The sequence below is a fragment of the Trachemys scripta genome, chromosome 16, assembly GCF_013100865.1.
Source record: "Trachemys scripta elegans isolate TJP31775 chromosome 16, CAS_Tse_1.0, whole genome shotgun sequence".
Classification (NCBI taxonomy): Eukaryota; Metazoa; Chordata; order Testudines; family Emydidae; genus Trachemys; species Trachemys scripta.
In genome coordinates, this window is record NC_048313.1 from 7,708,639 (window position 1) to 7,724,631 (window position 15,993).

The window sequence follows — 15,993 nt, forward strand, 5'->3', positions numbered from 1 at the left end:
GTGGATGTGGGGGGGGGGCTGGACCCTCGCCTGGGGGTGGGGCGGGGTGGATGTGGGGGGGCTGGGCCTGGGCCGGCCTCGCCTAGGGTCATGTCGGGATGGATGGATGCCGCGGGGCGGGGTGGACGGGTGCTGGTCTCTGGGCCGGCCTTGCTGGGGACAGGGTGTGGAGAGAGACGTGAGATAAGGGGGCTGGGGCGCTGGATTCCATCCCATAACAATATACATTCAGCTGTCTACCACTGATAAATCATTTATTGAGACAGAAAGGAGCCGACCCCAGGGTGCCACCCACATGCCCCCGGCTGCCTGCTATCCCCATGCAGGAGTAGCCTTGGCCTTCCCTTAGATGGACTGCCTGCCCTGGTATGGCACCGCAGCCCAGCCCAGTGGCCACAGGGCAATCCGGGTTTGATACTAGTCAATAATAGGGAGGTAGCTTTGGGTTTCATGAGTAAACGGCGTTGAGGCGGGAACAGTCTATAATTTAATGGCTACAAATGACTCTGCAAAGGGGGGGGTGTGGGGTGTGCCTCCGCCTGGCCTGGCCCTCCTGCGGGCTGCCCCGGGCTCAGTGGTGGCTCGCGATGTGCTGCAGGTAGGGCTGGAGCCTGTTCGGCGTGTGGTGGAGCGTGCTCTTGATGTGAGCTCTCTCCCCGCTCCTCTCAATCAGCCAGTCATCACCGCCCAGCCATGTGCTGGCGCTGGGCAGCTGTGGCTCGGGGTCGGGCAGCTCCGGCTGGGCTCTNGCACAGCTGCAGCCAGGCTAAACCGGCAGCGCCTGGCACTGGCTTGGCAGGGAGGCAAGCAGGTGCCCCGGGCACACAGAGAATCAGACCCAGAAAGTTTTAAACATGTGTGGATCCGGGGCGCAGTAGCAGCAGGACCCACTTGCCCCACACCCAGGCCCCCTGGCAGGGTGTCTTGGTCCTGTCCTGAAGCGGCTGAGAGGAGAACGAACCCTAACCCGTCTAATGCCCGTGCTGTGACAGAGGGCTTTGCACGCAGCGGTCTCCAGGCAGCCTGCACATGACGGAGCAATGCCTACAGAGGGGGAAACTGAGGCTCAGACAGGTCACACAAGCGAACCCAGGTGTCTCTGCGCCCTTGGGAACCCGGACTGGGCCCAACGCCTGAGACGGGGCCGGCCCACAGCTCCGGCTGCACGTTTTACACCCCATGACCGGAGCAGGAGGGCTGTGCCCCTGGAGCCAAAGGTCAGTGCCCGGAGCTGGGCTGGGGGGGGCCACGGCCGGTTCTGAGCCCAGCCCCCGGGCTTTCCTGCTGGGCCCCGCAGGCAGACTGGGGAGCTGGACACCCCAATGGTGGACCCCCCCCGGCACCCCCATTAATCCGGGCACTGCAGTGTCCCTTAGCTGCCCCACTGCACTGGGGGGGCCGCCTGCTGCAGCCCCTTGCCGGGGCCCCAGTGCTCCGTGCACGGCATGGGGGGCTGCCCTGCTCGGGACTCGCCCCGGGGGGGTCCCCGTTGCTCGGGGGGGGGGGCAGCCCCACGCGGCGGGCGGAGCAGCGGCGGGGGCGGGTGAGTCACGCAGCAGCCGGAGCCTCCTTCCCCGCCCGGCCCGGGTGACTCACCGGGCTCCGGCTCCCGGCCCCGGGCTCCCCCCAGCGGCCGGCCCCGGGCTGCCCCCGCGCCCCGTCCCATCCCGTCCCGGGGCAGCGCGAGCCCCGCCGCCGGACCCCTCCAGACCCTCATTTACATACCCGGCTCCTCAGGGCCCAATCAGCGGGGTTTGGAACGCGGCGCGCAGCCAATCAGCAGCCGGCATCTCCCCCCTCCGGCTCCGAAACCGACTCGGCCACCGGGAATTGCTACATCTGCCCGGCCGCGCCAGGCCCCGCCCCTCCGATTGTCCGGGGGAGGGGGGGAAGCGGCGCGCCAGCCAATAGCGGGGCTCGGCCGCACGACTCATCTGCATACAGTGGGCGGACGGGACCGAATCAACACAGCTGGAGGGAGGGGCGGTGTGAAAGGAAATACCAAGAGGCCCTGCCCCACTGCCATCTGATTGGCCAGGGCCAAGCGGCTCATCTGCATACAGAGAGCGGACGTGAGCGACTCAAGCGAGAGGCGGGGCAGGCGGTTTGAGTGGCAGGCCCCGCAGGGGGCGGGCTGGGATGAGTTTGTCGGGGCTCAGCCCGCAGCGGCTGGGGGAGGGGGCGTGCGGGGGGGGGCTTGCAGGGGGGAGGAGACTCCGGGCATGCCCCGCCCCCTCCTCTCCTCTAGTCCTCATCAGCCCCACTCCCCCAGCCCCCTTAGTGCAACCAGCATTGCTCCAGCCAGCCCAGGGGCCCATCTACCCCGGTATCCTGCCTCCCCCAGCAGAGCAGGGCTGGAGCTCCACGCAGGGCGCTTCCAGCCCCCCAGCAAAGCACAGCACGGGTGAGCCCAGCTGAGCCAGGCAGGGTGCTGCACGCGGGGGGCAGGGCAGTTCCAGTCCCTCCCCACCTCCCAGCAAAGCACAGCAAGGGGCCCCGCCGAGCCGTGCAGGGTGCTGCACGCAAGGGGCAGGGGGGCCGGGCAGCCCCCCCCAGGGGAGCACAGTGAGGGTGGGCCCCGCCGAGCTGCGCAGGGCGCTCCACGCGAGGGGCAGGGGGGCCAGGCAGCCCCCCCCTGCAAAGCACAGCGAGGGGCCCTGCTGACCCGCGCAGGGTGCTCCACGCGAGGGGTAGGGGGGCCGGGCAGCCCCCCCAGGGGAGCACAGTGAGGGTGGGCCCACCGAGCTGCGCAGGGTGCTACACGCGAGGGGCAGGGGGGCCGGGCAGCCCCCCCCCCAGGAGAGCACAGTGAGGGGCCCCGCCGAGCCGCGCAGGGCGCTCCACGCGAGGGGCAGGGGGGCCGGGCAGCCGCTGAGCGTCAGGATTCCTGTGATTTAGAGGAAAGTGAAAGGAGTCCGGGGCCGAGAAGCGAAAGTGAAAGGGCCGGCGTCGCCCTGCGACTGCACAGGGGCCAGGCCTGAGCCGAGATGGGGCAGGTCCCCAGCTGCTTTGTCCGGAGCCCAGCATTATACACCTGAGCCTTTTACCACCATCCCCCTCGGACCAGCCTCACGTCAGCCTGGCCAGAGCCCCGGCTCGTCCCTCGCCCCCGGGGCCTCCCAAGTGTGTCTCTCACCCCCAGAACTCGGGCCAACGAAAGGCCTCACCTGCCCCACCTCGTCCCGCTAGTATCTCCGGGGCAGACCAGGCCCCCGGCTGCATGCACCACCAGCGGCCGGGAGACGTCCCTGCCAAGCAGCACTCAGGCCCCATGGATTAGACGGGGGGTGGGGGGTGGAAGCACACAGACTTGCCCAGGCACCCGGCGCTGGCACCGCAAGGAAAGGCCGGTCAGACAGCAGGCTCGCCCCAGACCAGGTGACCTGGGCGGGGAGTGGAAGCAGGTGCATTGATGGGAGCCCTGAGCCCAGGTGCAGGGGGAAATCCAGGGGAAAGACTGCCTAATGCAACGGCCCTGGCTTTCCTGGCTTCCCGAGCCCAGCTCTTCCCGGCTACCTGAAGTGATTCCTAGGTGGCCACTGTCGCTTTTTCAAATGCCATCTTGAAAACACGTCACTTTTTGCACCAATCAGCCTGTGCTCACCTGAGCTGTGTCAGAAAAAGGATGAGACAAACCCCACGCCACCCCACCACATCCGACCGCTCGGCCCGCAGGAAAACCAGAGATGAGAACTCCGCTGGACACTCAAAACCATGGTCTCGCCAGACGCTGCTTTTATGGTTCATTCCAAACCATCCGCAACCGACTAACCCTCCTTTGGCCTGTGACTGCAGAGGAGTTAATTACCCCCCTCGTTTCAAGGGGTTTCTTGCAAGGTGCTAACCCTCTTGCAGAGCAATCCGTCCCACCTTGTACGGAGCAGTGACACTCCAGTTACCTTCACCGAGCGCTTCGTCCGGGCTGCAGCAGCTGGAACGCCGGTCTCTTCCATCACCCACGCTGGTCCCATCGAATAGATCCCTTCCCCTCCCTTGTCTCTCTCCAACACGATCAGACCCAAGGCCCCGGGCCAGATCCCACGAGCTCCCCACCCAGCAGACCAGGGACCTTCAGGGTTAACTCACCAAGCTGCTGGTCTAACATGAACAGTGATGTGCCGCTACTGGGTCCCATGCCAAGGGTGCTGGCAGCCCGGCTCCGGCTCAGAGGCGAGGCAGGGCTGGCACACAAGCCGTTCTTTACTTTAGCTGTGCGGGAGCTACGGCTGCCCGAACGTTCTGGCCCTGGACAGCCTGTTCCCAGGTGTCCCGGAACGTGCAGTTATTGCATCTGCACTGGCCAGCTGCAGCAGAAAGAACTTCTCGCTCTGCCCAGCGATCGCTTCCAGATGCTAGCACACCAGCAGCGGGGCCGGGCAAGGGCAAAGACCAGTTTTTAGGGGAGAGCCATTTCCTACCGGCTTCGAGACGGGCAAAATCTGAAAACAAACCACAAATGAGATTTGGGAAAAAGTCCCACACATAGAGCAATTTCTTCCCTCGTCTTTTCACTCAGCATCTCGCGGACAAGTCCTGGCTGTGGCCAGCGCTACTACAGCGTGTGCGCAAAAGGAAAGCAAATGTGAGACCTACCGATTCGCGCATCGCTTGGCTTCCTACATGGGGCTCGGGTAGTAAGGAGCTAGAGCAGAGCTCAAAAGGCAAGGAGGAAATTCTGCTATGGCCAGAAAGCACAGGGCAGCTGTTTATTTAAAGGACACTGTTAGTCCAGGCCCCTCGAGGGGGTGGAGAGCACCGGGAGATACACTGGGATATGGAGCCTTTCATTTCTAGGTCACTTGTTTTGTACGCCCAAGTCTGATCTCCTGCAGAATGTCGAGCCGAGAATCCCACCCAACCATTCCTACCTGCAGCCCCCAGATCAACCTTCCTAGATAGTTCAGTGAGGAGAATTAAAAGGAGCCTTTCCCCACCATCCCTAGTCTAACCCCCAGTGAAACCCTGCAGCTCCCGTCAGACACTCCCGTGTGATCGGCGCACTGGGAAAGAAGAACGCTCACTCCTCCATGGAGCCAATACCTTTATTCACAAAGGAAAGTAAAGTATAGAAGTGACCCTTTGAAAGTAACCTGCATTGCTAGTTTTGCCAGCACAGTTTGTTTCAACATGTGCCCATCTGTCTGAGCAGACAGCGCTACCGTTCATTCCATCGCGTTTAACAAGACAGGTGCAATCAGTGTAAGAGACTTGAGTTTCAACTAACAATTCAGGTAGAGCAACTCGACAGACCAGTTGAATTATGCCGATCTGCATAAGGAGCATTTGCCCTAGAGTTTCTCAGCAGAGCCACACGTGGGTGCTTTAACACTGATATTTGAATCCTTTATACCCAGATTACAGCACGATTTGAGCTTGTCAGGTATGAAAAAACGCAGTTACCCGCAAGGGGCAAATTACAGATTGAAACGCGCGCACACAACACTGCAAGATAAACGAAGCTCGTTGCTTCACCAGGGCTTTAGTTAAAGGTCACGTCATTTCGGTTAAGAACAAAAGCTACTAGATCTCCTTGTGCATCCACTTCTCCGCCCCGAGCCCTGCTCCACACTCGGGCCAAACGCGATTTAAACAGGAGTTTGAGAGTCCCGTCGCTAACGCAGCTGGAGATTGCAATGGCCAGGCTACACATCTCTGTACAGCGCCGAGTATTCTGGGAGAAGGTGCCGGCGTTTTGTTCCGTTATGAGGTACCAATAGGACAGAGTGCGTTCGCTGCCTGCGGCTGATAGCAAAGCGGAGTAATAATCCTAACGCTGAACAGGGGCAGTTCTACCGTGGCCCCCCAGCCCTGGCCGAGCAGTATACCAAGATGGGCCTCTCTCACACATGGCAAACCTCCCCGGGAACGCTCGGTCTTCCAAGGCACGTGCATCTGGCACGAATCTCACATTTCCGTGTATTCTCATGAAACGTCAACACCCACCAGGCCTTCGGGTTCCTTAAGGCCAGATTCCTGGGAGTGCAGACACCCCTCGGATCAGCCCAGATCTGCTGAACACCTGAGCACCAGGGAAGATGGCTGAAGCCGGGAGGGGGCTGAAGCACGTCTGAAAAAATCAGACTCAAGGGCTAGTCTCTTGGGCAGGGCAGGCGTGATTGTCCATGCTGTGACTAATGAGGAGACAGGACTCTGGCCAAACACAGGGAAGCTGGACCTCTCAATCATTCCCAGCCGCCACCCCCCAGTTTACACCCCAGAGGAGCTTGTAACAGGTAGCACCATGTTACAAGAGGGTCGGTTTCCTGGAGCAACTCAGGCAAAGATCTCAGGGGTATATGACCAGAGCAACCCACGAAAACATTCTAGGCTTCCAGAAGAGAACTGAAACCACAACTTGTAGCAGTGACTTGTGTGTGCCCAACCTGAGACCCTGTAAAGGGACCTGGTTAGAGCCCAGGAGAGTCACAACCCTCTCTGGTGTCTCAGCATTGGCCCCACAACACAATGATCACGCCTGCCTAGCTTGGCCCAGAGGCCTACGAAGAAATCATTACAAATCACAACAGCTTCTTAAGAAGTTTTGCCGTTCTCCACAGACAACGTTCATGCCTGGATCGGCCGAGGGCAGAGCACGGAGGGTCCCACTGCGAGAGAAAACAGGTCCATCGCTATTTTAAAAAACAGGCCCGTCGCTGCAAACGAGTGGGTCTGAAACACTGACAAGACTTTGGACAAAAGTCTGCTGCAAAGAGCACGGCGGCGCTCAGGAAAATATTAAAAACAGACCCAAGGAGATAGACTTTTACTGACTAGTTTGCATATAAAAAGACGTGGCTATATGTCGTCTGTCACACATTGTGGCCAACAAATTGCATGGGAAACATCAGAAGAGGAATCCAGGGAACAGCCCCCCAGTCCCAGCTGTTTGCCGGCTCGCTGCCTGAACCCAGCGAGACCGGTAGCCGGATGCATGAGCAAGGACCAAGGGGTGGTCTCAGGGCAGCCAAACCTAGCTCCTTCTGGCCTCAGACAGGTGCCCGCGGGCTGAGGGGACGCTGCAGGCCAGCAGCGAGGGCGCTCCGGAGATCAGCTGCTGTCACTCTGATGGTGCGAGTATGCCAGGACTAACCCCACCCAGCCGCGCAGCGCTCCCGCAGCCTCGTGGCAGGAGAGGGGCCGCACCGCAGCGTCTGAACACAGCCGACAGATTAAAAGACTAAACGCCCGTTACTCAGAGAGACTCCAGCCCCGCGGAGGTGGAGGGAGAAATTCTATCACCCAAATACGCCCCAAGGCCACTTCAGCGAGACCTGCCTGTGGTTCGAGCTAGCAAAGCTGGCTCCCAAATCTGACACCGTACCAGGACGTAGACCCAGCCGGCAAAGCAAGAGGCAGGTTGCGACGTGCAGGGCCTGAGAGTTACAAGCCGGCTGATGGGAGCCGTTTGACCCGGCGTGAAGCAAGCCGGACGCTGCCCGGGCGTTTCAGGGAGGAAGGCAGCCAATGACCCGAGATGCAGCTTCCCTCTCGGCACTAGCGTTACGGCATCAAAACACGTCACATCGGCCACGCTGCCAATTTCCACCCCCGGCAGGAGCCTGCCGCGCCGTCCGGAGAGAGGAGGCGGCAATGGCACAGGTAGACTCGGCAGCAGCCGCGCGTTGGAACGGGGCCGACCGGCTGCGGTACCTGGGAGTTTTCAACTCGTGCAGGACCCAATCCTGCAGCACCAGAGGAGAAGTAACCAACTATCCTCAGCGCTTCGGCAGGGAATCGGAGCGGCCTGGGTCTGGACGTGGAGAACGGACAGGAGAAGCGTGGCGTTAGGAGCCCACGACTATCTCCATCAGGTGGTCGAGGTCATGCCAGTCTCTCCCCGCCGTGTTGCAGGGCGCTGCCGGGTCCCCGCTAGCCTGGGAGGGCTGCCGGCTGCTGGGCGCGTCTGCCCCGAAGCTCTCAAAGCCCGAAGTGTCGATGTCGGAAAACAGATCGTCCCCGGCCAGGTCACTGAGGTAGCCGGAGTCCAGGATCTCAAAGCTCCCAAAGAAGGAATCGGCAGGTTTAGCAAACTCAGCGCTAGCCAGCAGCAACTCGGCCTGTGGCCACGCTTCCCCCAAGGCAGTTCCCAGGCTCAGGTTTGCTGCGGCGTTTCCCAGCAAACCCCGGCGAAGTTCCTCAGCCGCACAGCGGCTGCCCGTTGTCGCCAGCCCGTGGCTCTCTCCAGCGTCTGGCTGCCGGTGGCTCTGGGACGAGCCGGCTCCGAAGAGACGCGCCAGCTCCACTTCTTCCACAGCAGGCCTGGGGTCTGCAAGCGAGTCCTGCAGGCCACCAGGCTCCCGTGCCGGCTCCAGAGCCTCCAGGATGGCGGGGACGGCAGAGGCTGCAGAAAAGTCGAGCCCCGCTGTCTCCGCGTCGCCCGGGCCTTTCAGAGGCTGGCTCGCCGCCTTGAACCAGGATGTCACCTCCCGGGCCAGAGACGGGGGGGTAACTTCTGGCTGGACAGGAGGTGGATGCATAAGGGTCAGGGGATTCAGGCCAGGGAGGAGACGCTTTTCCAGGCACATCCCTTCCTGGATTCGATGGAGGGTGTTGCAGATCAGCACGTGGCGGTGTAGGTTAGGCCTCTTCGCCACGCATTCCGTCCTGAATTTATCCACCGTGGTGTAGAAGAGACACCGGCGCAGCTGCGCAGACAGCTCGGCGTCCTGAGGAGCCACCGCATCGCTCGAGACATCCTCCCTCGCCGAGAGTTTGCGCTTCTCTCCCGCAGGCATCGCTCCCTGCAAGGAAGAGGTGTGTGGGGGGGTGAGTTAGAGAAACTGCAGCATTGTCTTTCTACAAACCATCTCAGACACACCCCCGAAAATCCGGCAGCAACCTTTATCAGCCACTAGCCACAGGAGATGCTACAGGGCACCTGCTTATTTCAGTCTAGTCTGTACCTCCCACTGACCCTTCGTCTCTGCAACAGAGCGCGTTACTTCTACACACCCGGGACGGGGATCCCTGCGCTGCAGCCCCCCAAGAGATACAGGATGCTTAACGGCATGCGGCAACGGTGCCAAGCGAGGCCGGGACGTTGAGAAAAGGCACGGAGCCACCTGGACCAACCAGGGCGGAACGCCGCAGGGGGAGTTTTAGCCTCAGGGCACGTCTAAGTTAAGTGGACTTACGTTGGCGTCCAGCCGCCACAGCCAGTCCATCGCGTGTGCACGTCCACACGCAGCCCCCAGTGCCGGCGGCGTGCACCTCACCCGGAGCGCTGGCGCCGATGGTGCCGGCAGCGCGGGGGATTGCAGAGCGGCGCCCGAAAGGCAGGAACAGTCGACGTAAGTGACGCGACGGCTACACTGACCCCGCGTCGCCCTCACTGCGTGGACGTGACTCCGCGCCGCGTGGGGGGTGGAGTTGTTAAGGGGCGTAGCGGGGCAGTCTGCCGGCTCACTCACTCCCACGGCAGAAGGGATCTCTCTCTCGCTGTAGTTAATCCACCCCGAGAGGCGGATCTAGATCAACTGTCAATCTAGCAGCGTCTACACTGGGAGCTGGGCTGGCTCCGCTGGGTCTCTCTGGGGCGTGAGGTTTTTACACCCCCCTGCCAAGTAGCAATGTCCACGTCAGTTCTGGTTGCAGGCCAGAACACAGAGGTCACCAGTGGTGCGAACCTGGGGGTTTAATCGCACTCAGTGAGCTCCGTTGAGATAACCTGATTAGGGGAAAGGCCCATTTCTACACGAAGGAAGAGCCTCCCAGTTAGTGCCGGGGCAGGTTAGACCAGCGAGAGCTCTCCCCGGTTCCGAGGGAAATTCGCCACCCCAGCAAAAGGACTTGGCCAGGATCATGGCATCCACACAGGGGCTCTCGCCCACACAACGACCTCAGCACAAGCAGCCCTGTCCCTCCGAGCGCCACCCAGCTGGGACGGGATCCTGGCCCTCCACTCGGTCAGAACGCCCGGCCGCCTGGGCCGACTCCAGCAGGAAGGGCCAGCCTCGGCCGCCAGCTGTCTGCCCAAGGGTGTCAAAGATCGCTCCTGATACGCAGGGGATCTAGGCGCTTGGCTCCCTCCTTCTCGGCTCCGGCTCCAGACAAACCTGGCCATTCGGGGCCAGCAATCTCGGCTTCTGGCTTGGTTTCTAAGCCAACCCCAAGGCGCCCAGAAACGTTCCCGTTATTTGGGCAGCCCCCCCCCACCCCTGCAGAGGATCCGCACCCTGGGCCAAGAGGCGTTTCCCTGGGGTCCTGGGCTGCCGGCCCACCGGCTTGCCCCATCTCCTGGCCCTGCGGGAAGCAGGCTCCAGACCAGCAACGAGCGCCCCTCCCCCGGCAATGGGCCGGGACATTATAAAACCTGAGTCATGCCTGATACCCCCTCCCCCCCACAACCTTCCGCCAGCACCCCACTCCCCTCCCGCCCACCCTGACTCCCAGCCCCATCTCCCCACACAACCCCAGCCCCCCCTCCAACCCTTCCCCCACCCCCTCAGTTCCCCCCTCTCCACTGTTGCACCCCCCATCCCCGACTCTCCCCAAACCCTCCCCCAACACCTTATGCCTACCACCACGCACCCCTCTGCCCTCCCCCACATTCCTCCAAGCTGTTCCCTCCCCCAGCTGGGCAGAGCTCCCCTCCCCCTCCTTCAATGTTGTGCAACTGCTGGAGCTGTAGTCGGGGGGAGGAGAGACTGCAGCAAGGGGGGAGGGGTGCGGGGACACAGATAAGAGGTGAGCGGGGGGGGGGGGTGCAGCCCCCATTGCAGGCGTGCTGGGGGGAGGGGCACGGGGGNGGGGTGAGCGGGGGGGTGCAGCCCCCATTGCAGGAGTGCTGGGGGGAGGGGCATGGGGGAGGCACAGGTAAGGGGTGAGCCGGGGGGAGTGTCCAGCCCCGGAGCCCAGGTCCCCACTATGGGGCCCGGCACCTACCGCCGCTCCGGGCTCCGCGCTCAGAAGTTAGCGCCTGGGGTCTGCACGGGCCGCCCGCGGGCCCCGCCCGGCCCCGGCCCCCATTGGCTGGTTCGGACGCCTCGGGAGGCTGGGATTGGCTGGGCGGGGCCCTTACCTGGCCGCTCCAGGTGTCTCCGGCCCGCCCCCTGGGGGGCTGCGATCGCCTCCAGACTACAGAGCTGGGACCCCCCAGCACAGCGGGACTGAACTATCCAGTCCGGGAGTGAGCGGGCAGCGGGACTCCTGGGTCTGAGGGAAGTTACTGCGTGGGGGCTGGGAGCCAGGACTCCTGGGTTCTATCCCAGCTCTGGGAGGGGAGTGGGGGCTGGTGGTGGTTAGAGTGGGGGCATGGGAGCCAGGACTCCTGGGTTCTCTCCCCAGCTCTGGGAGGGGAGTGGGGGCTGGTGGGTTAGAGCAGGGGGAGGCTGGGAGACAGGACTCCTGGGTTCTGTCTCTGGGAGGGGAGTGCGGATTTGGGGGCTGCTGGTTCTGTCCCTGGCTCTGGAGAGGTGTGATCTATGGTTAATGCCTCGGCATGCCCAGGGCGGGAGCAGGGAGCTGGGAGCAGCTCCCCTGGGCTCTGCGTCCTGTCGCTGCCCGTCTGTGTGACGTGGGGCTAATGCTACCCCAGGGCAGACGGGGAGACGTGTCCCATTGGCGGTGAGTGAAAGCTGCTGGACACGAAGCCGTGCGGCACTGGCGTGTTGTGTGCAGCACCTTAGCCGGTTTCCACCAGGCCGTGGGGGGGTCAGCTCCTGTGCTCCCAGCTGCAGGGGATGGGACAGAAGGTCAGGACCTGCCCCCTTGGGTGGTGGTTTAGTACTTGTGTTGCCATGGTGCCCAGAGCGCTAGGCGCGCTGAGCAAACCCAGAACAAGACGCCGGCCCTGTCGGCCTCCAGGGAGGTTCCCTGCGGGGGGTGTGGGGAGTCTGGGGAATGAGAGAGCGTCTCCCCCAAGCATCGTCCTGCCCCAGGCCCAAAATCCCACTGTTTTCCTGCTTCCCCTGAGATGGGACAAGGGCTCTCACCTGAGAGCTGGCAGATCCCTGTTCACCCCCCCATTTCCCCAAGAGGGTGGGGGCTGGAGCCAGGTGTCCCCCACCTGCTGGGAGGGTGCCCCCCCCCCACAGCTCACAAGGGAGAGCTTCCTCCCCCCAACTCAGCTGGTGGTTTGTGAACTCGCCTGGGGGCCCGATCCCGGAGGCAGCATCCAAGCCCCTGCCCACGTCCGGCACCGCCGTGAGGTCTGTGGCTGAAGTCCCCATCTCCCCGGCGTGGGCATTGCTCGGGGGCTCCGGCGGGAGACAGGCGCCCGGATGCCAGGAGCCAAGTGGCAGCGCGTCCACCCAGGGGCCGAACGCTGCCTGCCGAGCTGGAGGCTGGTGCACCGCGGTGGCACCTAAACCCTACAGACCTTCGTGACTCGCACCCGGGCTGCCCCTGGGGGAGATCTGCTCTAACCTCAGGCCAGGGCTGGGCAGGTCAGGCGGGAGCCCACGGTTCCCTTCCCGCCTGAAACTGTCTAAACAATGTCCGGGAAGCTGCTTACAGCCCCTTGTTCTCCCACTGTGGACGCAGCTTCAACGCCTGGCTCTGCCAACGCCTCCTTCTATGGCCTTGGGCAAGTCGCCGCATCGCTCCGTGCCTCGGTTTCCCCAAATGGGACTTGGGTGCTATCCCTTTAAACAGTCTGCAGCCCTGCTGAGGCGCTCCCTGGGGTCTAGAGCCCATCAGAGGACATTGTGTCTCTGTGGCTAGGCCTGGCACCTCCTATGGGATTCGGAAACATGGTTATTAGTCCAGGTCTCCCAAGTGCCCCTAGGCAGGTGGTCTAACCACTGGGCCATGGTGCCTCTCAGCCCCCAGGAGAGCCCATTGTTCTCAGGGGCCAGTGCGATCCTCCGTGGGCTAGCCCCTACCTCGTCAGCGGCCAGTTCCCCCTCTGGCACATGGGGATGGCTGGGGCTAATTGGCTAATATCTGTACAGCTGTTTGGGGGCAGGTTACTGCTGAGGAATTGCCCCCCACCCTTGGATCACACCAGAGCCTATCTGGCCCGGTATCCCGTCTGCAACAGGCCAGCAGCAGCTGCTCCAGACACCCTGCAGTGCTGCCCCCAGGGAGACTTCAACCCCCTTAGCTCGAGGGTTAGAACGGTGCCTGGGCAGACAGGACACCTAGGGCCTATTCCCAGCTAGGGCAAGTCACTTTCCTGCTCTGTGCCTTGATTTCCCCAGCTGTAAAATGGGGATAATGGTCCTGCCCCGTCTGTGTGAAGTGCTTTGAGATCCCGGGCAGAAAGGTGCTCGGAGCGTGACGTGACGATGCTGCCCTGCAGCCGGGAGGGAGGGGGGAAGCGCTCTGCAGGTGGGGGTGCCCACTGTCCCATGTTCTCCATTGTAGTTTTAATCTCTGCATCCGGCGCACTGGCTGTTCCCGCTCATCAGAGCCTTTGTTAAAGCTCCGTTGCAATCTAGTGGCCAGGAGTCGCACAGGCTAATCCCGCAGTGACCCCAGGAAGAACACGCACGCTGGGAGCTGGCTGCTCAGAGATGAGAGACCCGCGAGAGTCAGTCTGAGAAAATAGGAAATCTTTACTCGTCCCCGCGCGGTAGGTGGGTGGAAGCTCCTGCTGCCAGCGAGAAGCACACCACAGCGGCTATCAAAGGCAGCCCAAGGCCTGGGCTCGGCAGCGAGGGGTCGCCAGGGGGTTAGGGCAGCTCCCCGGCCGGGGTTGAGCGCCACGAACTGACCTGCGGAAAGACGCTGGGGAGCTGAAGGCTGAATTTTCTCTCCTGCCACAGGCCGTGGAGGACAGAACTGAATTCAGCCCCCGATGCAGGGGCCCAGCCAGCCCCACTTGCGCTGCGGTAGCGGCTAGGAGCTGGGCTGAGCCCCCCGGATCCGGAGCAGGCGGCGAGGTTGCGGGAAAGTGGCGGTAGGCGGCTGGATCCAAGCAGCAGGGGCAGCGCGGTTCCCGGCAGGGGCCGGCGCCCTCACACCTTGGGGTAGTTCCTGGAGAGATAGACGCTCTGCCCGTCGTACTCCGAGGTGGTGAGGCATTTCAGGAAGAAGTGGCCAAGGTCATGCTTGGAGATGACCCGGGCGCCGCCGGACGTGTTCACTGTCACCGTGTAGTCCCCGGTCAGCGGCTGGTCATCTGGCGGGCAGGGAGGGAAGGACGGCTTGGGACGTAGCCGGCACTGAGGGTCAGCGGCCCCTCTTCCTCCCATGCCAGCCCCCTGCTCGGCCAGCGAGCCTGCCCAGGGTGTGTGTGCATGACATGGGGCCCTGCTCCGAGTCACCCACCCACACAGGCCTGCGCCCAGCCCTCCAACTGGGAGGGGGTATCCTGCCCCACCCGCTGCCCTCCGTGAACCCAGAGGGGGAGCCCACCCGGCCCCTCTCTCCCAGGTACTGGCAGAGAGAGCTGGTCCCAGCCAGAGCCCCCTACCCACCGGCAATGTGGGGCGGCATGACGGAGACGCAGTCCAGCCCCGATTCCTGCAAGATCTGGTGCATGCGGATGTGATCCTCTGTCACCGGCAGGAGCTTGGGTGGCACCTTCTTCAGGTCCCACATCAGGAAAGCTACGGGGGGAGAGGGGGAGGGGGCGTGAGGGGAGAGTCAGAACAAGGGAGGAAGGACAGTGGGAAAGCCCGGACTCCTGGGTTCTATCCCAGCTCTGGGAGGGGAGTGGGGGCTAGTGGTTAGAGCAGGGGGCGCTGGGAGCCAGGATTCCTGGGTTCTCTCCCACTGACTCTGTGTGACTTGGGCAAGTCCTTTCATCCCTCAGCTGAGAGGTGGGCTCGCCCCGGGGGATGCGAGGAGAAAGCCGCTAGTGATGGTGCTGTGCCCGCGGAGGCTGTCGTTTTCGCTCAGGGAGGCGGGGGGATCCATTAAGGTGAGGACGGAAGGAGCCTGCAAGGCCTGTCAGACGGTAGCGTAGCTGCACCTGGCCCCACGGCCCTAACACGGGTAACCCTGGACCCTCTGGCGTCACACGCGAGGACGCTGCCGGGTGGCCTTGCGGCCAGGTTACCGCAAGGGGCTCATTTCTCCCGGTGTGGGGCAGCACCAAGGTCCCCAGGACAGCAGGGAGCGAAGGGGCGGACATGGTCCTGAACCCGAGGCAAAGGGGTTAGGAACCCGCGGGAGCAGGCGCCCCCTCGGCAGGGGAGGAACGGCCAGGAAGAGAACCCTTCCAAAGATGCATGAAGCATCGCTGCATGGCAGGGACAGGACAGGCCCGTGCCCCCGGGCGGTGCCGGCGACGAGGGAGACGCTGATAACCCTCCACCCCAGGGTGCTCTGCCGGCCGCAGCTGCTCGGCTCCCTCTGGGGTCTCTCCCCCTGGCGCTAGTCCGGAGGGCTTGGAACGGTGCCCGCTGAGCCACTTCCAACAGGTTTCTCCTAAGAGTTCTCCCACCTGACCCGTCCTTTGGCACAAGAACCTGGCAAACGGGAGCCGCTAACAGGGGGAGGGGCTGAAACAGAAACACCGTCAATCGCTCGGGCACAGGAGCAGGGTCCCTCCGGGCCCAAGAGCTGCATGTCTGGTGGAAGGAGTGAGCTGGAATCCAGCCCCCGCTGGCCGGCCACGTAGCCCAGGGAGACGCGGGCAGGGGCACGCACCCAGCCAGTGCCCCAAAGCTCAGGGCGGGGGCCGCTGGACTCACCTGACAGGCACACAACCACCTTCCGGATCCCGTGGGCCTTCATGGCCGTCACTATGTTCCTGGTGCCCTCGGACATCATGGTGGTGGGGCCTGGATGGGAGAGCAGATGGGTCAGGGGGGCTCCAGGGATGGGGGGGCAGTGCCAAGGGTAGGGGGATTTGTTGGGTGTGGGGGCTGTGTGGGATGGGGCAGGGGGAGCTTTGGGGGGTGCAGGGGGTGGGTCAGAGGGTGCAGGGCAGGAGGAGTGTGGAGCGCGGGGGCCGAGGGAGGGGCCCCAGGAGGAGTGTGGAGCGCGGGGGCCGAGGGAGGGGCCCCAGGAGGAGTGTGGAGCGCGGGGGCCGAGGGAGGGGCCCCAGGAGGAGTGTGGAGCGCGGGGGCCGAGGGAGGGGCCCCAGGAGGAGTGTGGAGC

At 63.3% G+C, this 15,993-nt stretch overlaps 2 protein-coding genes across 4 annotated transcripts in view; both read right to left on the reverse strand.

The window, feature by feature from the left end:
• Positions 1 to 2,850: 2,850 nt before the first annotated feature.
• LOC117888628 (SERTA domain-containing protein 2-like) lies at positions 2,851 to 11,223 on the reverse strand. 3 transcript variants are annotated; one of them, XR_004648351.1, is made up of 3 exons: positions 9,135 to 10,056; positions 4,594 to 8,741; positions 2,852 to 4,439 (listed from the first exon to the last, which is right to left on the reverse strand). XR_004648351.1 is itself a non-coding variant. In XM_034792197.1 (2 exons), the coding sequence occupies exon 2, from the start codon at positions 8,733 to 8,735 to the stop codon at positions 7,785 to 7,787; it is 951 nt and encodes a 316-aa protein (XP_034648088.1). In that variant the 5' UTR covers positions 8,736 to 8,741; positions 10,885 to 11,223; the 3' UTR covers positions 2,851 to 7,784. The 3 variants fall into 3 exon arrangements, 2 of the variants coding, with proteins under 2 accessions (XP_034648088.1, XP_034648087.1); XM_034792197.1 differs by lacking the exon at positions 9,135 to 10,056 and adding an exon at positions 10,885 to 11,223 and having other exon boundaries at positions 2,851 to 8,741; XM_034792196.1 differs by having other exon boundaries at positions 2,851 to 8,741.
• Positions 11,224 to 13,479: 2,256 nt separating this feature from the next.
• BLVRB (biliverdin reductase B) overlaps positions 13,480 to 15,993 on the reverse strand; it is a gene marked incomplete at its 5' end in the record, with an annotated part of 2,883 nt that continues 369 nt past the window's right edge. The window contains 3 exon segments of the mRNA XM_034792199.1: positions 13,480 to 14,065; positions 14,364 to 14,495; positions 15,585 to 15,674. Coding sequence (XP_034648090.1) covers positions 13,902 to 14,065; positions 14,364 to 14,495; positions 15,585 to 15,674 — 386 coding nt within the window.